Source organism: Pholcus phalangioides, unplaced genomic scaffold, assembly GCF_987345545.1.
Source record: "Pholcus phalangioides strain wild (caught in Gottingen) unplaced genomic scaffold, Ppha-v1.0 ptg000008l_1, whole genome shotgun sequence".
NCBI classification, from domain to species: Eukaryota; Metazoa; Arthropoda; class Arachnida; order Araneae; family Pholcidae; genus Pholcus; species Pholcus phalangioides.
The window spans coordinates 10,375,764-10,398,038 of record NW_028301601.1 but is presented as its reverse complement, the minus strand read 5'-3'; the positions used below and the strand labels follow the sequence as shown (position 1 = coordinate 10,398,038).

General features: G+C 40.3%; 1 protein-coding gene across 2 annotated transcripts in view; it reads left to right on the top strand.

The window, feature by feature from the left end:
* The window catches only part of tutl (immunoglobulin superfamily member turtle), a 320,969-nt gene that overhangs the window by 264,538 nt on the left and 34,156 nt on the right, over positions 1 to 22,275 (top strand). For both annotated transcript variants that reach the window (XM_089234150.1, XM_089234149.1), the window contains exons 2-6: positions 9,763 to 10,098; positions 10,200 to 10,315; positions 10,413 to 10,566; positions 13,649 to 13,936; positions 14,062 to 14,346. In XM_089234150.1, the coding sequence (XP_089090276.1) occupies positions 9,763 to 10,098; positions 10,200 to 10,315; positions 10,413 to 10,566; positions 13,649 to 13,936; positions 14,062 to 14,346 (1,179 nt within the window). The remainder of the gene's footprint in view (positions 1 to 9,762; positions 10,099 to 10,199; positions 10,316 to 10,412; positions 10,567 to 13,648; positions 13,937 to 14,061; positions 14,347 to 22,275) is intronic.

Here is a 22,275-nt window from a genome sequence, read left to right as displayed (position 1 = left end):
CTCTTCCTTTAGGTAAGAGGTTTCCCTTAAGAAAGGTAAGGAAGTGCCCTTGGGCCCATTTTTTTTTTTTTTTCACTTTGTACCGATAAACTCGATCAGGATATCGACGGGATTGTCAGCAAATTAGTAAAATAATGGGGAGGGTAGTCGAGAATCAGAAAGATAGGGAGTTGCTCCACACCAACTTAAACAAGATCGGAGCATGGATAAATGAATGAAGAATGACGTTTAGGGTTGACAAGTGCATGGTCACTCATTTTTCTTCGAACAACCAACGTTTCTCTTACGAGTCGAATGGTGTCTCTATCCCGGGAGCAACTAGTCCCACCTATTTGAGATTCTCAATGACAAGCGGCTTAGGTTTTCTGAACATTGTTCAGCGGTGGTCAAAAAAGCAAATAGAATGCTTAAAAATGCTTTCCGCGTTCTCCTAAAGTAATTTTTCCCCTTATTCGCTCATCCTGGACTGGAGTATGAGCGAAGGTTTCGGAGACCATACCTACAAAGAGACATAGACTTGGTTGAGGGGCTGCAGAGGAGCCACGCGTACTCTTGTTGGCACACAAGGCGAAGAAAAACTTGATTTCTTGAACATGTTTAAATTGGAGGAACGCAGGTCTCGGGGGGATATGATCGAAGTGTTTAAAATTTTCAACGGGATGGATAGGATGGACCATGAGTTATTAATACGCCGTCAATCAACTGCTTCGACAAGGGGACACCAATATCGTTTAGTAAGAGACAATTCAAGATTGTGGTGTCGCAGGGAGTTTTTGTAAATAGGGTTGTCAATAAATGGAATAGCTTTCCCCGGGGGTAGTCAATTCTAACGCAGTTGACACGTTCAAAAAGAAGTACGATAAACATAGCGGGATAAATCGAGAAGCTATCCATTCTTAGATTAAGACAACCGTAATCTTTTTTTTACGGGCAGTGTCATATATTACTAATTAATCGTTTTTTCTTTCATTATGCTGTACAATCGGTCCCCGTATTCGCAGGGGTTACGTTCCGGGGGTGACCGTGAATACGGAAAATCCGCGAATAATCGAAACCATAGGTTTTTTTATTGTATATCTCGTTTATTGAACATCATAAGAAGAGCAAGGTAATGCAGATGCTAGAGCTAGAGCTGCCACGGCTCTAATGATGACAGTAATGACATTAGTGATAGCGTGATTCTTCCATACCTTCAAGACATTTTATGCATTTACATCTTATTCTATTGCGTGCACAATCATCTCCATTGAGTGGCGTGCATAGTGAGCCTTGAATGCTCGCATTACCCCCTGATCAAGGGGCTGAATGATAGATGTTGTATTAGGAGGCATATAAAGGACTTCCACGTCATCCGCTTTGAACTCATTGACATCTGGTGGTCCAGGAGCATTATCCAGCACCAAAAGAACTTTGAATGGCATGTCTACACTCTCAAGGTACCTCCTGACTTCCGGAACGAAACACCGTTTAAACCAACACTGATGACAACAACCACTGAAACCAACAGCCGACTGTATACTTTTATATTGAGTTGCTGCGTTTTGGTTATATTTGATATCCATATCTTTTATGGGCATAATTCCTTCAGCTACCTCGTTTGGCAATTTGCGTGATGTGGCCTTTGTGTTTGTATTTGATCCAGACAAAACTGGAAATTAGGGTCCAAAAAAGAAATTCGGATGATCTCTATTTGACGAATCGGCGCGATAAATAACGTAATCTTGTCCTAACCCAACTGCACGTTAGAAAAAGGGCGAAAAAAGTAGAAGAAAACACATAAAAAACATGAAAGGAAAAAACAGTATAATAAATAAGTACAGATAAGAGAGAGGATAGAGATAAGAGATTAGACATACGAAGTAGATTTTTCTTTTCGCCCTCACCCTACATATTCTCTTTCACTCTTATATGCATACAGTAGAAAGATACATCATACGTGGGGGTAAAAAAAAATCACTAATAATTGCATAGATATAAAACGAAAATAAAAAGGACAACTTTTCGTGGGGGTTACAACAAAGCTTCACGATGATGACGAGAAGAGAGAGGAACGGACACAACACAGAGAGCTTGTTTGAATTCATCCCGCTGGCGTTTGGACGCAATATTACGTCCTCGATCGTAAAGTGGTCAACTCATTCGTTCAAGGCACTGAGAGACGGAAAAATAAATAAATTGCATACACATTGTAGGTTTCGAGACGCTCTTCGAAATCTCGCGAGGAAGGTGCTACTACTAATTGCATCCACAAAGCACGCCGTTACTCTCTCTCTTAGAAATTTTATTAAGATTTCTTATTCTTTAATGATCCACAAGGCTTACACACAGGTCTCGAGACTTTTCCCCCCCCTCCCTGAATAAAACTAAACGCGTGTGTTTTCTCCTTCATTTCCTAGAGAGAGAGAGAGAGCTTTCGAGGAAAACTACCCCGAAGGTATAATTGCTTTAGATTTTCCCTGATATAAATACCATGGATATCAAAATACCATTAAGTGGGGAAGAAGGAGGAAGTCTGTAAAACCTAATGACTGCACAGAAAATGAATGCCTCTGCTTTGCAAGTTGTCTCGAGAGAGGGGATAAGGCAAACGCAAAATGAAACATGTATCGCTAACTACGGATAACTTCGTTCCCAAGGAAGCTTAAAGAAATAATAACAATAATAATAAACTCCAGGTATCGGGTACGTGTGACTAAGGGAAGAATGCGACCGAGTCTGCAGACCGTTTCACGCCTACGCGAGGAGGGAGGGGGTGTATTATCAGGTCCCGAGCTGAAAAGCTAATTTCTCCCAGGTCGATGAAGGAAGACTGTCTGTCGATGATGGTTTTAGAAATCTAGAATGGGAAATTATCGACGAATTTTCGCTAGTTTGATGTGTTTGAGTATTCGCGAAGCGGTTTCCGATGGATTTCTGTACGGACAGAACTGGAAATGAATGAGGAGGAGGTGAATTTTCATGAGATTATGATTTTAATGTCTTTATCAATACGGTGGGAAATACAGGGTATTCAGAAAGTCCCCCCCTTCGAAATTACATTTCTACATATAAGTTACGGTTAATGTGATGAATCCGGTTATTATGCAAAATCGCCGGCCATTTTGGTAAGTTTGATAAATTTCCATTTATTTATCACTTTTACCAGCGATTATGCATATTACACAAGCGTCGTTTGTAAACATGATAAATATTGTACTAAATTCATCACATTTGCCGGATCGGCCGTGATAAGATTTATTATTTAGATGACCGTACTTGTGAGTCAGAGTCTATATATAACAGTCAGCGACTATAACGAATTCTGATTTAATGAATATTTTTCCGCAAATGGCAGAAAAATAACTCCAAATCGACGAATTCTGAAATGGGACCTCGATGTAACGAATTCCTCTTAACTAGTTTTACTCCCGTTTTACTTTCTCACCCCGATATAACGAACACTCATTTGACAAATTGTTTGATTTAACGAATTTTTACAAGTTTTTTATGCGTACACAAATTCCTATATAACACAAACTCCTATATAACGAATCCTACAATCAAACCTCGATATAATTAACCCCTATTTGATGAATTCTACAATCAAACCTCGATATAATTAACTCCTATTTGATGAATTCTACAATCAAACCTCGATATAATTAACCCCTATTTGATCAATTCTACAATCAAACCTCGATATAATTAACCCCTATTTGATGAATTCTACAATCAAACCTCGATACATCGAACTCTCATTTGACAAATTTTACGACTGTACCCGAATATAATGAACTCTCATTTAACAAATTTAACGATAGTATCCCGATACTACGTATACTTAATTTAGAATTTATCAAATTTACCTATGGCACTTGGGTATTATGTATAATCACCGGTAAAAGTAATAATTTTTTTAGTATTTACCAAATTTACCGACGACGCTTGGTTGTTATTAACAATTGCGAAGTGGTGAATTTATCAAACTTACCGAGACGATCGGCAATTATGCATAGTAACCGATTTATAACATTCAACGCAACGTATTTCAAATTCACACCTCCCTCCCCCCCCCCCCCCCGCTCCTAGTTGTGGTCCTGTATATATCGGAGAAGTACGGGATGGACCAAATTTCCTTTTAAAAATGAATAAAAATATTTTAAAAATTTACGACGTACGAGTGGTATTGCAAACGAACGAAAATTCGCCTTTAATTTGAATTAAAGGGAAGGCGGGGGGAAGGAACAGAACTTCACCGCTGGAATGAGAGCGATGATAATACGCGTCAAGACAAACATTTATTACGGAAGAAAGATGAAACATTCTGTCGCAAATGATTTTTTTTGTTTTGCATACGTCAGGGGCCATTCAAGTATTACGTAGGTAGATTTTAAGCAATTTTTGATCCCCCCCCCCCCGTCAGCACGATTTCGTCAGCAGCTTAGAATTTTTCATATCTTCAGAAAGGGGTGGTTGATGACGTAAGCAACCTTCAAACACCCCCCCCCCCCGTCATCTAAGGCCAGCAAATCCGAAACCCCCTCCCCCCCTCGTCATTCAAATACTTGAATGGCCCTTTAACGCTTAATCACTTAATGCAAGCCACTGGCGCCAAGAAAAATGGAGGAAAGAAAGTTCCTAAAGTAACCCTCGTAATGAAAAGAAAACAAAAGATCCTTCTCTTCTCCCCTCCCAAGCATGCATGTCCAATATTTTTGTATATGAATGCATGCTTGAGCATGTGTTTGAGAATTTTGCACAAACATTAGAATTTCACAAGCAGCTTGAAGACAATGAATTTTGATTATGCATGATTGCACACAAGCCACGCTTGCGCAAGTGAAATTGAAGGTGTGAGCCATGCAGGTAGCTTGTACCAGTGTTCACTCTTCGTGAGCTCCGCTTGGTGTTGGTACTTTTGTTGTTAGCCTCACCTTGTTCATAACACATCACTCACTTCACTTCTGAAATGTAGATGGCGGCACTGCAAAATCAAACGCAACACTACATACGCGTTCAAGACTGTTAGGTATATGCACAGCACACACAGTTACACTTCCGGCGAAACTCACTGGGTACTAAATCGCCCATAAATGGTGATAGACCTGAGTTGTGCTCGGTTTGAAAGAAAGAAAGAAAAAGTACTTTTGTGTTGGCGACTTTTTTTTTCGGTACGCAAGAACAAAAGCAGCCAAAGTGATTACATCATTATCGCCCGACATATTCCAAGTAAAAACTAGCGCTTAAAACAAAGTAAAAGTAAAAACTGGCAAACATACTTTTACCGTGTGGTGGCGAAAAGGAAATTGTGTATGCTTGTCAAGCTTGCAGTTATGCGTGAAGAATTCTTTAGACAGGTAAAGGGAGAAAAGGGGAGGTACTTTTTCCCTCCGCAATCGCCTGCGATTGAAAGGAATTATTCTTTCCTCTCTCTCACACCGCGTAGGGAATTCTTTGCGCTGTAAGCAAGGTTGCCATATTTTGGCGACTCTTTAAGTGAGGTGATGCACGCATCTCCCCGAATGAGCGGGTTCTGAGCAATGTTCACCAATACGCATCTACATACGTGATTCACGCATCGAAGTTCAGTTTTACTTCTCGAAATTTCGTTGAGGAGTGAAAATACTCCTCAATTGATCCCCCTAAATTTTAGATAATTTTTTAATGGAGTTATTTCTCACTGACAAGTTTCAAGAAAACACCCCTAAGTGTATTCAGGTAACATAGTAAACCGGACGCCGTCATTCTACTCAATACAGATCTGACTGAGCGAAACGGAAATAAGAGGAAAATAAATTTAAAAAAAACGGAAAGTGTCGTGCCAACCCTCTTAATGTCCGTCGTGTGGTTTTTGCTAAAGCTACGGAGCTGCAGCCTTCGACCGCAGGGCTTAGTGTTACCAAACGGCAGCACGAAGCTCAAGCCTCGCCCGACTGTATCAATCTAGAGAAGTCTAGCCTATCAAAAGTAGGGTTAAACTAACCTGTCTCACGACGGTCTCACTGATAAAAAAAAAATGTCCTCCATTTTACAAAAATACCCCTCACAATTTTGAAGAGAAGAGAAATTACTCTTCGAAATCGTTTTGAGCCTATGTTCCATTGCAGATATTGTTTGTCTTGAAGTATACTACTTCACCAAACACCAACTGTAGCCATATCGATATAGCGCAATTTCCTGCATTCATGAGTTGGGTTGGAAATGAAGGCGCCATCTATCAGAGTTCGCCTCAAGCTCGTTAAGGAAAATATTTATATTCTCCCCGGGTTTGGACCTGGGACGGCAACCTTCACGGTGGCAGACGAGCATCTTACTACCACGCCACTTGGGCGCTTTTGATGTATACTGTCACCTTTCTCATTTTAGCGGTGGAATTCTCTGGCAGCTTTCCTACGGCATAAATGTCGTCCCAAACTAACAATTGAACGAAAAACAAATTATGTAGATCATATGTAATATTAATGTCAGAAATTACAGTCGAACTCCGTTTTAACGAATACCGTTACAGTGAAAATCTCGTTTTAACGAACACTTTTCTAATCCCCCACCCCCAGATAAGTTTACGTAGGGACATTTTTAAATAACCTGGAATTCCTGTGTAACGAAATTTCGTTATAACGAAGTGATTTCTACGGTCTCTTGGAGTTCGCTATAACGGGATTCGACTGTATTTAGAAAAAAAGCGCCTGGCAACAGTTATTTCTTACGCTTCAACAATGACGTTCTCAATGTTTACTTTCGTACAAAGCATTATCAATGACACAGAAACATAATATGTTTCCTTATTCCACAATTGATTTACTCCCACATAAATATAAAGACAAAACTCGGGGCAGTAAATGTGTATTCATGTATAATATAAATTATTTAACACATGCACAAATAAATAAAGCATATTTAAATACTTAACTGTTAATAATCTAAAAAGCTATAAATTAATTTCGAACAAAAATACAGCATACACTGTACTCATATTATGTTGTTTGTTATGCAAAATTAAAAGGATTTGAATATTTATCAGGTCTTTGTTAATGAGGTATTTTGTTTAATCATATTAAAGTTAAATGTAAACAACGAGATAATTAAGTTAAAATCATTCGAAAATTATTAATAATTCCTGTTCTTTGTGATGTTCTTTCCATGAATAGTATTCAATTGTTTAGGTTCCTGGTATTTTATAAAAGACTCGAAGGAAAAAGTAAATATTTATGTCTCTAATTAATTAATCAAAAATATTCCGGGGATTTGATTGAATATCACGCGTCGTTGAAATATTTGATTTAACATTTAACATCCGTCACTGATTTCGTGGATGAAAGATTCGCAACATTTCACGGGTGACACGAAAAGCCATACGTACCGTTCGGAACTGTCGCTGTTTTGATCCGTTTCGCGTCAGAATGGACGCGATCGGAACGACGGCGGTGGTGGTGGGGAGAGAAATGGACGCAATCAATATAATAAGAGTAGTAATTTCTTGTTGAGAGAACTCTTCACCAAAATGCATCTTTCGGGGTGGTTGGAGAAGTGAGTATGAGCGAAATTCGTAACTCAAGAATGTTGGTGCGTAGTTTTAAGGAAAAGTTCTCCCCCACATAGTGAATTTATCTGCGTGAAAGAACAAAAAAAAGGGGAGAATCGTCCCTGGAGCCCACAGGCGGCAGGGGGGAGTTGGAAAAATCACCCCCCCCCCCCTCCGTCGTTCACTAACAAAAATTGCATTGTAAATGTTATAAATCGGTGTTTATGCATATTTACTGATCGTCTTTTGATAAATTTTATAAATCTATCACTTTTGCAGGTGAATAACAAAGCCATATAAAAATAATAATTTGCTATAATAACAAAGTGTCAGTGGTAAATTTGATAAATCCTCGAAATTTATCGCCTTTATCTGTGATTATGCATAATACCCAAATGTAATTAGTGAATTCGATAAATATTAAAAAAATTACAAATGAGTCAGTCTAGTGTCTGTGAGATGGATATAGTCGGACCCCGATATAATGATAACGAATTTTGTGATCGTACAACGATATAATGGTACAACACATGTATGAATTATCGTGTATAGTATATCATATAGTACGATTTCTCAAGTTTACCAACGACGCTTGGGTACTATGCATAATCGCTGGTAAAAGTGATTAATTTCGGGAATTTATCAAACTCATCAAAATGCTCGGCGATTATGCATAATAACCGATTATGTATAACAACCGGATTTATCACATTTACCGTAACATATATATTAGTATAGTCAGGAGAGCGAGGGTGGACAATCACCCTTCCTCCCGTTCACTATATATACATTCTCGGTAATCTACACCCCCTCCTTCGAAGAACCTGTATCCGCTTAGGCTGCCATCCCCACATACAAGTCTCCTACTAAACCATACATGCAACTCGTCCATATTTCTCTGCGGAATTTCGATCGAATAAGTATACGTTGCAACGTGCGTGTGCGTGTACGTGTTGTGAATCTAACGTGAAATGTGTTTCTGTGTATACTTGTTACAGTGCTGCCATCTTTTGTCCGAACTATGAGTGAAGTGTAGTGATTGAAGGTTTGTATCGTTGTAGGCCTGTTGCTCTTTGTGGCGAGATACAAGCCTGCAACGATTAAAAGATTAATTACTGTGTACGTGTGTAGGGTCATCGCAGACCTGCTTCCGAGCACCAAGAGGACCCCCCCCCCCCTCCCTTCCTTGGTGGTATCAAGGTTTTTTCCCATTAAATAAAACATTCATAATTTTGACGATACTGAGACTCAGAAAAGTTCCAAATTTGAGGGTATCCGGTAAAGAAAGCGGTGTTTGTCAACCGTGGACCAATATGCCCCCCCCCCCGTGTTTTTATGTGGCCCACAAGTAAAAATCAAGTGGAGGGGGAGCCATGGCAGGTAGTTAAAGGTGGGGCACAAAGAACTGTGAAAAAATTTTCCCACATATGAAGAAATTAATCTTTCAAGCGAAATGGGGTGGGAAAAGGTTCGACTACATTCAGAATCCAACAGAACTTCCCATAGAACCATCACCATCTTAAAGCGGTGGGGGGGGGGGGAGACAGAACCCATCCGTGCATGGCCTGGTGCAGCCTCGTGTCCATGTAGGGAAGTCTACAACCCCTACATGAGAAGATCTAGTGCTATTTTTTTTCGATATTAAATACGTAACCATGTATAGGAGCTATTACTTTCAGCAGCTAAGCATGAGGCCCCAGGACATCACTCTACCCGGGGGACCATGATCTAAAGTCGGTCCTCCGTAGAATCTCCAGAAGCTCATTGGACTCTAGATAAGTTCCGGAGACCAGTGCCACCATAACGCATGGGCTCATCCGGGCACGTCCTGTGGATCTTAAGCGTGGGAGGGGGGGAGGGGGGAGCTCATGAAAATGATATATGGTTAAAATTTTAGAAATTAACCAGTTAGGGACCTCAGAAAAAATCACTTTGCCTGGGGGCCCAGGATGTCCTTAAGATGGCACTACCGGAGACCTAACTTATTTATAAAAATTTTTGTGAACTGTAAATTTACTCAGGTATCAATTTATTGAGGGGAAAGGGTCTCACTCCTGAAAGTAGGGCCCTGTTCAAGGCAGGGACTGCAAGAAAAAATGTTGTCCAAAGGTCGTTGGAGCGTGGGAAAAGCATCGCATTGATGTGAAGTAAAATGCAAATATCGAAATAGAATTAGATTAATCTAGACAAATATAACAAACCATTGATCAGCTCTTTTGACGGGCCCGCAAAAATAATCTTCTACCTTTCTCTTTGTTCAGGTTACGTCCAGGAAGACCCAGAACATTTCACCGCCATCCTTGGCGAAGACGTTATCCTAAGATGTGCCTTCGAGTTCCCTGAGAACAAACCAGTGCCGTATGTGATCCAATGGCAGAAGCAGGGCGTCAAGATACCCATCTACATCTGGTACGACGGCTACCCGCCTCACGCCGGTGATGGGTACGAAGGACGCGTGTCCCTCGCGTACCAGGCATCGCTCAACCTCACCAATGTACAGGAACGCGACCAAGGGTGGTACGAGTGCAAAGTTTACTTCCTCAACCGGCCTCCAGATTCACCCAAGAACGGGACGTGGGTCCATTTAGACGTCCACGGTAAGGAATCTCTATACGTCCACCCCCGCATTATCTATAGCTCCCCCCAATTAATCATTATCAATATAATTTCTGGTTCTTTTCACTCATTCTCATTACAGCTCCGCCACATTTCAAAATGAAGCCACCCGAAATAGTTTACGTTAAAGTCGGTGAATCTGTTTCCTTGCCATGTGAAGCAGAGGGAACCCCTCCACCAGCGCTCATTTGGTACAAGGTCAGTGCATACCATTTCTTTGCTTTGAAAGAGCAATTTCCAATTTCAATATTAAGTTTCAATTGATTTACTTCTTTTCTCTCTCTCGTATATTCAGGATAATTTGCCCTTAGAAGAGAGCCGTACAGTTCAAATTTTGCCAACGGAGCTCAGGATAAGCAACCTGAGGCAAACTGACATTGGTGACTATATGTGCATGGCCAGGAACAGGGAAGGAAGCGTCACTGCTACTACAAAAGTCATTGTTGCCGGTAGGTAAAAAAGATTTCACGCTGACTCCCATTAAACTCTGTGATAAAGATTTATTCTCAACTAGCTGTAATACCCGGCGCTACCAGGGTTTCCTCAAATGAGGCTTTTTGGATCACGTGATATCTCCCCCTTTCTTTGAGGGACATGAAAACCGTGTCCAAGTTGACCAATATGGCGACTTCCTGCGTGACTCATGAAATAAACAAATCTAGATTTAAAGAAACGTAGAAATGAATATATATTTTGCCTTTCTTTTCTTTTTTGAGGGGTGCTAAGTATGTCCGTCCCGTCCCCCCCCCCCGTCCCCCTGAACTTCAAGTTATCCATTTCTGCCTGTTTCAGCTTCCAAAAATGCTTAATTAAAGCTGTGGAATTTCTTCGATGTACTTTTTACGGGCCCATAATTAATTTTAAACCATCCTAAACTATACGAAGTCTGAAAGCCTGGATAACCAAGCGGAGATCTAGATGTAGTTCTGAAAGAAAATTCGCATTTCTCTGTGGGGAATCGAACCACCAATCTCTCACTGTCCAGGACATCTCGATCTCCGCTTGGTTATCCAGGCTTTCGTACTTCGTATGAACCGCGGAGAATGACATCGTTTCTCTCTACATCTTAAACTATATGAATTTATGCAGTTGAGTATCAAAAGACAATACGGAAACATTCATTTTAATGCTTGAGAGGATATAAATGAAAAGTAGAAATCAATGTTATTGCATGGATATTATCCAACTCAAAAGTAGGTCCGGTTAATTACTTCATATTTAATCTCCTGGGCTTCGTATATCTCTAAGCGAACTCAATATTTCAAAAATCGAAAATTCTTAACAATTTTTTAAATTATTCATGTGACAGAAAACACCACCAAATTTTCGCATTTCTACAGTAAAATCGGCAATTTTAACACTGATTTCTATGGGGATCATCCTTTGCCTGACCCCCAAAGCGATATTGATGAGGATTATGACGTCTATTCAAGAAGCCTCATTACTGGGAGTATTGAAAATGTGAATTGAATTATTGGCACAAACCATTATAAAGGCATAAACACGTCTGAAACGCATTGCTAGGGAACCACGGTAACCAAAGTAAACGTTCGTAAAGTGATTGTTGAGGCCCAAAAGCCATTGTTGCCTGACAGTTTTTTGCCCATTTGGAGCATTTGCCCTGCTCTGACGAAATTTTAAAGTAGCCTAGTTCAAGTCGGGTCCCATTTGGTATATATGCAAAATTTGGTGACGATCGATTTAAAATTGTAGATTTGTATAGAGAACAGACACACACACACAAAAAATCAATTTTATATATATAGATTTAGACCATAGTTTCCCAACCTTTTTTGTTCCATCGCCCCCTCTTCAGGAATTTTTTCCTCCTATCGCCCCCAACGCAATCTAGTCCATAGGATCCTATGTTATACCCGTAGCTTCTACCGCCCCCACTGGAACATTCCATCACCCCTAAGGGGGCACTAACGCCCACGTTGGGAATCACTGATTTAGACTAATCGTGTTTTCAGGGTTATTCGAATTGCTTTTAATAAATTAATTTCAAAAATTAGATGCATTAAAATGACGTGACACGCCATTTGTATCGTGACAAACAAGTTCTCAGAATGCCTACGTAAATGTTCCAAAAAAGTGGGTGATATCGCCCTTTGGAGAGATGGGCCGAAGAAGTGATTCAACCTAAAGTTAAAACAATAGATTCTGTAGGTTAACATTGGGGGTGATGAGAGAGAGATTTCGGATATCTTTCTTTTTTTTCTGAGAAGGGAGGGATGTAAAGCTGCATTAAAAAAGAGTGTTGCGTTACTTTCAATCAGATTTGGAACGAGGCGATGAGACAAATAAATTTAGACGTCTCTGTACTAGAGAAAGGTCTTGAACCTATTGCTACCGACCACTATAATGCTTCGGGAAAAATACCATGGGATGTCCCAGAACTAAACCGCCGAAATGAAAAAAGTAATAGTACGTGTCAAGACAAATCATTTTTTCAATAGAACCCGGAACCACAATACGCATATTCGGGGAGAGATACAAACATTACTGCACTTTTGCAGAAGTCGCCAAAATATGGCAACCGTGCTCTCATCGTGAGCAGCCTACAGACAATTCCGAAGAAAGAAATCTACCATTCCCCCCCCCTTTTTTTTTGTCTCTAACAGTGTCGTGTGTGTGTATGCAGAAAATATTTTTTCCCCTCTCACTCACAGGTTTACTTTATGAACTTGTTTCTGTATTTTTTTTTTTTTTTTTTTTTGGCGCCAGTGGCTAAAATTCCATGTAACATGCTCTGAAAACAAAATTCATTTGCGACCCAAGGAAAAAATGTTTGTTTTGACGTGTACTGTCACCCCTCTCATTTTGGCGGTAGATTTCTGCAACACCCTGTGTATTTTTCTTTCTTTTTTTAAATTCTCGCCGTATTAGAGTGGGTCGAGTTGGGTTAGTAAGGCCGAGTAAAGCTTGAGTATATTTACCTTTTCATTCCAACGTACAGTAATTAAAAACGAATTTTGTGCAAACAAAATTATTTCCATATCATTCTCACGGATTTATTTTATCTCGTTCAGCCCTGAAATTCTGTAAGGACAATAATTAATATATATGCAATGCAACGCACCATCCTCCTTCCTGCGCACGCGCCTGTCACACATATACACGGGCCTACAAGTAACACTTTTGTCCTTCTCCCTTTTCCCTATGTTTTCATTCTTTGGCCGGTATTACACTATAAATGTTTGATAAAAGTTCTTTCATAAAACTAGACAAATGCAACCAATAAGAGTATGAATGTAACCAATAGGCTTATTGGTTGTTTCTTCAAGTTTTGTAAAAGATCTTTTATCAAACTTTTACAGTGTAATCCCAGCCTTTGGCACCTCTGGAGGTCCATATTATCCTAGAGAAGTCCGTTCCAACATTGGCTCAGATATCCTTGGTCCCAATGTATTTCATTTTGTCCTTCAACTGCCAAGTGACCCTTAATCCTTTTTAACTATTAAAAGAGACAGAAATGCTTTATGAATTTGAAATTAATATGTGTTCTACTAATTTCTTAATTCGTCAAAGGGCCAGCACAGATAACGATTCCACCGAGGAACGTCACGAAGCTCGAAGGAGACCGAGCGGAATTCATCTGCGAAGCGAAAGCGCTTCCCACCAACGTCACGCATCGATGGTTCCACAATGGTGCTGAAATAAGTCAGTTGTCCTGGCTGGAGACCAGGACGGTCGTCAGACGCGACGGAACCCTGTATATAAGCCCTACATCCGCCGAAGACTCTGGCAAATTCACCTGCACGGTCACCAATGGGATCGGCGAACCTGACACTGCGACTGCGCACCTCAGTGTCGAATGTAAGTTGTTTTCCAAAATCGACGTGTTCGTGGTTTTATTTGTCTCTTCCTTGATGGGCCAATCAACGGTTCAGTAAAAATAAATAAACAAAACTTATAGCATGTGTTTTCTTTTTGGTCACCAGATCCTGCTCGAGTAACGTACTCGCCCCCGATCCAATATTTGCCTTTGGGGCTGTCGGGTGTTGTCCGATGTTACGTGCAAGCTAGTCCACCATTCCAATTCATAACATGGACGAAAGACAGGAGGCCTTTCGATCCGAATCCGACTCCAGGTGTCGTGACACTCAATAACGGCTCTTTGTTGTTCCAGAGGGTCAGCCACGAGCACCAAGGAAGGTACAGATGTACACCTTACAACATTCATGGTACTGCTGGGACATCTAACGTCATGGAAGTACTTGTCAGAGGTACCTAAAAAATTACAATATAATTCTTTCTTTCTTTTTATTTGCAAAACACATGAATACAAATAATATACAAAATAAAGGCAATGGAACAAAAACAAAGCGTATGCTCTGCAGCTTTTAGAGACCCAATCAGTCCGTCCCAGAGCTTAATACCAGGCATGTTTTTTAAGTAAGTACCGTTTTGAAATTCTGCAGCGCTGCGGTCGGCATTCCGCACTGTGTATCTACATCTGTTTGCAAACCACTGACGCCATGACGGAAACATTCGACCATGTTTAAGTTTGTTTGTGAGTATTTAAAAAATGCCTCCGCAGATTAAGAATGCCTCCGACTGTGAAATACGCGCTGTGATTCGTTTTCTCAGTGCTAAAGGCGTGAAAGCGGCTGAAATTCATCGTGAGATCAGTGAAGTGTATGGAGGAAAAGTTATGAGCGATGGGAATGGTACGAAAATGGGTTAGAGCTTTTAAAGATAACCGCACAAATGTTGATGATGAGGAACAAAGTGAGCGACCTTCTGTCATTAGGGTCCGTTCAAGTATTACGTCATCATCGATGGGGAGGGGGAGGGGGTTTCCGATTTGCTGACTTTTGATGACAAGGGAGGAGGGGGGTTTGGATAATGCTTACGTCATCAACCACCCTTTATGAAAATATGAGTTAGGATTCAGAGGGGCAGAGCTGATGACGAAATTTTGCTGACAAGGGGGGGGGGGTTTCAAAAATAGCTAAAAATTTGCTTACTTGAACGGCCCCTTACTGAAGATTTGGTGCAGAAAGTTGACGAAAAATTTAGGGAGAACAGATGCTTTACGATTTCGTCATTCAAATTTCCAGAAGTGTTCTCCATGAAATTGTGACCGAACGCTTAAATAATCGAAAGTTGTGCAACCAAATACAAAAGGCATGGCATGTTGAGTAAGGGGATCGTTTTGGTTCATGACAATGTCCGCCCACATGTACCTAATCGAACCAAAGATCTCATTGCCTCATTTCGCTGGGAACAACTTGATCACCCTCCGTACAGTCTCGATCTAGCACCCAATGACTAACTACCACATGTTCCTGCATTTGAAGAAGCATCTGGGTGGTCAGCGCCATGACGACGATGATGAGGTCAAAACGGCCGTGTTGCAGTGGTTGTCAAATCAGGGGGGGGGGGGCAGACATCTATGAGGATGGTATTCAAAACCTGGTTGTACGATACGATAAATGCCTTAATATTGGTGAAAATTATGTTGAAAAGTAGATTAAGGTACAGGCTATCGTGTAAAAAACAATTGTTAAGGAAAGTCAATTTGTGTTCTTTTTATTTCAAAACGGTACTTACTTGCAAAAAAACGCTGCGTAAAATTTTTCTGTGATCAATAACGCAAACTTGCCAACCTCAGAAGAAAAAAAATCCCACTCTATCCATAAAAAAAGCGTAACGAGGCCCGTTTTCCGATTCACAGAAGAGAAAGGAAGGGGTCGGTACCCCATACTAAAAACTGATTTTAAAAAAACATTCTCAGGAAGACAACAGTTCAGTTAAAAAATTTCCATTGTGTCTATCTTTTGACGTTTTCACGCTACTGTTCTATCTAAAATGAAATACGATTCCATTCACTGGGAGTGTCCCCTGATCATTAGGGTGACCATACGTCCCGGCAAATACGGGACGTATGGTCCAGCTTTTTCTGGCTGTCCAGACTTTTTTCGCAAAAATGTCTCGGTTTTCCCGTATTTTCAAGCCAACTTGCTTTTATTCTTCAAATAAAAGATTAAAATCATCTTCCCAACACTGAAATTACATTACGATGATTACGACTACAAATAAAAATATTTATTTCACACATTTGCCATACTTTTAGCGTGAGTTGGCAACTTTGCTCAATTTTGGCGACAGTTGGCAATGTAGTGCCCGAGTGGCATGGTGGTAAGATGCTCGTCTACCATCGTGAAGGTTGTTGTCAGGGTCCCGGGTTCGAATCCAAGGGAGGATATAGATAAGATATTTTCCCCTAACGAACCCGAGGCGACCACCGATAGACAGCGCCTTCACTTCCAACCCATCTCACTAATGGCAGTAAATTGCAATATAGCGATATGGCCAGAGTTGGTGTTTGGTGAAGTAGTTGGCAATGTACAGTATTTCGAAGCGCAATTTCACGTATTTTTCTCGAGCAAATATGCATACTGATCAAGTCAAAATATAAAAAAAATAATAAAAAATTCATTAGATGGATCCTAAAGTGTTGAAAATCATCCGATATTCATAACTCAAAATTTAACATCCTGGTCACCTGAATGATTAATATCAATAGACCTTTATATAATAGAATAATACCGCACTGGAATCAAGTGCATCTTTTTTTTGTCGAAAATTTCCGGAAATCCTGGAAACTCCCGAATAACTCAACAATAAAAAGTTATTTTATATTTCAGACATGAGATGAAATTTCGACGATATTGAAATATCGAGAAAATAATGGCTTATTATTGTAAATCTACCAAAAAATGCTACCATACCTTGATACCATACCATATTGATAAATAATGAATTATTAACTCAGTTTTTTGTACAAGTTCGTTTAAAAAGTTCGTCCCGAATTAAAAAAAATAAAACGCGTTATAATTCATGAAACCCATAAAGGGTTAAGATGGCACGCAAATTTCGGTACAATATTGATCCATCAAATGGATGCTAAAGGATTGGGGGCATCACTCAGTATACTGTCTAATACAGAGACGAGAGAGACTTCAGGCATCGTTCCGGCTGATAACCCGTACCGGTAAAACTGCCGCGAAAAGTCCCAGCGGTGTTTCCCCTCCTGGTGTCTCAAAGCGGGAATTTCCAGCTAGGCTCCGCGGAGTGATGTCGACCAACGGACGTTCGATGATTTCTAACGCCGACCAGTTTGCGACATAGGCAGGAAAACGTCAATATTTGCGATTCGGTTAAAAAAAAAAAATCGTATTGTTTAGAAGCAAAAGCGTATAACCGAATTAACTTGCTAAAATCGTACTAAATAGGATGAAATCGTAACAGTTGGCAGGTACTAATAAGTAGAGCCTACAAGTTCAGGCACTAAAAATGGTCGAAATAAGCAGGCAGAAAGGCACAAAAAAAATGCCTAAAATATAGGCTGACCATATTTCCTCGAGAGAAATACGGGGTATTGAGATTCCAAATACGGGAAAATACGGGACATCGCCAATTATCGCCAAAAATTACGCCAAAACCGAGCAAAGTTGCCAAATATTGTTAAAATTACGGGAAAATCACAATGGCGGGAAATGAAGCGTTACTGCAAATTGCAGTGGATTAAAATGAATTTCACGAAAAAAACGTTCACCAAGACAAATGTGGGAGATTAATATTCTAATTTATAGTTGTAATTATCATAATACGGTTTATTAGTTGAAAAATAATTTCAATCTTTGACTTCAATAAAGGTATAAAAATTCAAGTAGGCTTCGTGTAAAATACGGGAAAAACCGGGACACTTTTGCCAAAAAGTCGGGACGGCCGAAAATACAGAAAATACCGGGACTGTCCCGGGAAATACGGGACGTATGGTCACCCTACTAAAATAGGCACTAAAAAGCATTTGTAGTTTTTGGAAGGAAGAAAAAATAACTAAACACAAAAAAAGGTATTGAGGGTACAAAAACTAGCAGAAAAATCGGTTGCACTTGATCCGCCTTTTGTTATAATTTAATTTATAATAACTGCACTATAATCCAAATTAAATTGATTTCAAGTCCAAAATAGAATGTTACTAAACTCTCAGGAATAGGTGAATTCCAGAGCCGCCATTACCAGACGCGGGGTCGGTAGAAAAAATGATCTGTGAGCCTCTCTCGAGTTGCGAATAATTCTCGTTTATTTGTTGTATTATTTGGAATATTCATTATCATTTCTATAATTGAAACATGGCTATGTTGTTCTATTTTCGTAAAAAGAAAAAAATATATTTTTTTTTTCATATTACCACGTATGCGGGACTCCTTCGAGCGCGGGGCCTTGTGTGGCCGCATCTGTCCACACCCTTGAAGGCGACTCATGCCAATTTAATCGAATACTGAATATGCATGTTTAATGATAAATAGCCACGATTGTTTTCACAGCATTTATGGTGTAAAAAATAAAATCAAAACAACATGGGCCTCAGAACCTGTCTGCTCCTACCCCGCCTTGTGTGAGTTATGACATCAATACAAGACCTGTTGGGACAATCATCGGTCCGCTATACACATACAACGCAGTCCATGTGCACAGTGCCGTCTTAAGGCATGGGCCCGCCCGGGGGCCTCAAGCGAAGAGGGGCCTCACAAAAATGAGATCTGGTTGAAATTTTCGAGAATTCGTTCGGTAGGGCCTCAGAAAAATCAATTGGCCCGGGGGCCCATGATACTCTTAAGACGGCCCTGCATGTGCAGCCTGTGCGGAAACAAATTTCAAATTTTTTTCTGCTTTTCTCTAACACAAGCTGCGTTTATCTGAAACAAAATCACTCTCGTCTAACACCATCCGGTCAAAGCAAAGTTAATTCATGCCAACACCAATCTCTCAGACCATTTGGTTGAGTAAAAATGGTGCTGGAAGGAGGAGGGGGTAGGGTTTAAAAATGAGGCTGGAAGGAGGAAGGTTTTGATTGATAATTAATACTGCGTGTTGGAAAATTTTAAAAAAACAATTCTTTTAGAGTTCTCAATGCCCAAAATATCCAAGTTTTACATATTGTGGCCTCTGAAATTTACTAATAAATTTTAAACTATGTTAAAATAGGCATTTATGGCACGAAAATTGCAAAAGAAAAAATCAGTTTCACCAAAAAAGTTTGAAAATAGGGATTTTCACCACGCTTTACGTCGGGCGTGATTGGCCGACTGCTTCAGGAGAAGTCAAATGCGTCATGCGCCGCGCGTTTTGCAAATGTTCTCTTCACTCTTGTGTGTGTTCTTTCCTTCGGGTCTAGGTCAATTCGTCGCGATCAACTTGTCGCACGACAATTCGTCGCAATCAATTTGTCGCAGCGTCAATTCGTCGTGCTACAAACTCGTCGCGGTACAAATTTGTCGCAGAGTCAGTTCGTCGCGGTACAAATTTGTCGCAGAGTCAGTTCGTCGCGGTGAAAATTTGTCGCAGACTCATTTCGTCGCGGTACAAATTTGTCGCAGAGTCAGTTCGTCGCGGTACAAATTTGTCGCAGAATCAGTTCGTCGCGGTACGAATTTGTCGCAGAATCAGTTCGTCGCGGTACAAATTTGTCGCAGAGTCAGTACGCCGATCAAATAAATTTTCAAAATTAAATTTTCACCGTATAAGCCGCACTCCCGCTTTCTGGCGGGAACTCCATTTCTCACAGCGAGTGGCGTTGGGCGAACACACCAAGATGATAAATTACGATAAAATAAATTTTCAAAATTAAATTTTCACCGTATAAGCCGCACTCCCGCTTTCTGGCGGGATCTCCATTTCTCGCAGCGAGTGGCGTTGGGCGAACACACCAAGATGATAAATTACGATAAAATAAATTTTCAAAATTAAATTTTCACCGTATAAGCCGCACTCCCGCTTTCTGGCGGGATCTCCATTTCTCACAGCGAGTGGCGTTGGGCGAACACACCAAGATGATAAATTACGATAAAATAAATTTTCAAAATTAAATTTTCACCGTATAAGCCGCACTCCCGCTTTCTGGCGGGATCTCCATTTCTCGCAGCGAGGGGTGTTGCGGGAACACACCAAGATGATAAATTAGGATCAATGCCCATCCCAAAGCACAATTTGCCTAAGGGGTCATTCAAGTATTACGTCAGGATCGGGGAGGGAGTTTCGGATTTGTTGACTTTTGATGGCGGGGGGGGGGGGTTGAAGGTCGCTTACGTCATCAACCACCCCTTTTTGAAGATATGAAATATTCTAAGCTTCTGGTGAAATTTTGCTGACGGGGGAGGGGATGGGGGTCAGTGTTTTGCTGATTTTTGCTGACAAGGGGGAGGGGGTCAAAAATGGCTGAAAATCTGCTCACGTAATACTTGAATGGCCCTAATTCACTATTGAATATGTATCTGCCATGTAGGGAATACATCTTTGAGGAATTTTTTACCGACAATATATCTAAGGCTAGCATTACACTATGAAAGTGTTCTAAAAGTCCTTTTATAAAACTTGAAAAATTCAACCAATAAGATTATCGGTTGCATTTGCTCGAATGTAACCTATGAACTTTATTGGTTGGATTTTTTGAGTTTTTAACTTGAGCAACTTATCCGGTGCAAATTAAATTTTGAAAATGTATGTGATCGCAATTTATCATCTCGGTGTGCGCCCCAACTCCCCTCGCTACGAGTAATGCAAATCTCGAGAGAAAGCGACAAGTGTGGCTTATCCGGTGAAAATGAAATATTAATTAAATTAAATTATTAATTATTTCAGGTTCTTGTGGAGATACTGTAGTGGTTAATGTTGGTGGGAGTCTCGATTCCACATGGGACAGATACAAGTTTACACTTAAAGACAGCCTCCGCTGTACTGTAATTTGGGGAATATCATAAACACCGACATTTTTTTACAGAATTTTAAAATTTTATCATAGAAAAAATGATTTTTTTAACATTTACAATAATTAAATAATAAAACATTAATATCAATTGTAATTTTAATTTCGATGTAATTTCGATGATTTTTTTCGAAATGACAAAAAAAAAAATTTAGTAAACTGTGTGCATTTCTTGATGGAAAAAAACTTTTCTTCATGTTTATTTTTTCACGTATGAGACAAAAAAACCTACATACAGATCGCGTGACGAGTTGACTCTGCGATAAATTGACGTCCCGACGAATTGGTTACACGACAAATTGTCACTGCGACGAATTTGTACCGCGACGAATTGGCTCTGCGACGAATTTGTACCGCGACGAATTGGCTCTGCGACGAATTTGTACCGCGACGAATTTGTATCGCGACGAATTTGTACCGCGACGAATTTGTACCGCGACGAATTGGCACTGCGACAAATTGATGCGCGACGAGTTGAGCGCGACAAGTTGATTGCGACAAATTGACCGGCTACGCTTTCCTTCCCTTCAAAACCGGAGCATGCGGACGTCAGAGTAGCTGATGTCAAGGCCATATACTATAATATAGCCGTCCTGATCTGATGCGCCACGCTAGGAAAACACAAACGCGTAGCGTAATCATGTAACACGTTTCTGCCGGCGCGAAATGGTTGAATTTGGTTCACGCTGCCCAAAAAACATATTCCTAGGAAAACCCGGCTTAAGAGCACAAGGAATCATCAAAAACAAAGCACCTTGAATGAAGCAGACGACAGCAGAAGTTTTCGTTCGCAACAGTTCCCTACGATCCAAGCCCACAAACTGAACTGGGTGGCAAGTTCAGTTCTTTCTTAAGAGCATAAGGAGCCATCAAAAACAAAGCACCTTGAATGAAGCAGACGACTGAACTGAATAGCAAGTTCAGTTCTTTCTTCGGAGTGTAAGGAGCCGCCAAAAACAAAATACCTAGAAATAAAGCAGACGACAGGTGAAATGAGAATTTCCACTATTGGAACAAGAAAAAAATCATGCGCCCCTCCTCCCCAACTGTGTGGCATTTTTATATATTTCTATAATCTATGGACCCTGAAACTCGGAGTCACTAACGTCGTGCCAAGGTCTCCTATAACGGAGCCCTAACCAAACAAATGCCACCAAAATTATTGAATAAGATATAATAGAAGCAAGATATTTTTTTTTTAACTTATTTTAGTGGGGGCCCCCTCAGGAAATTTTTTGGGCATCTGCTCCGGTTCATCACTTAATTGTTTGCACAAAGTACTTTCTCATGTACATATATATTTATATATTTTTTAATTACCAGAAAAATGTCAAATTTCTTCCCTGTTGAGGGTCGTTTAGTTTGGGAACGGGAAAAA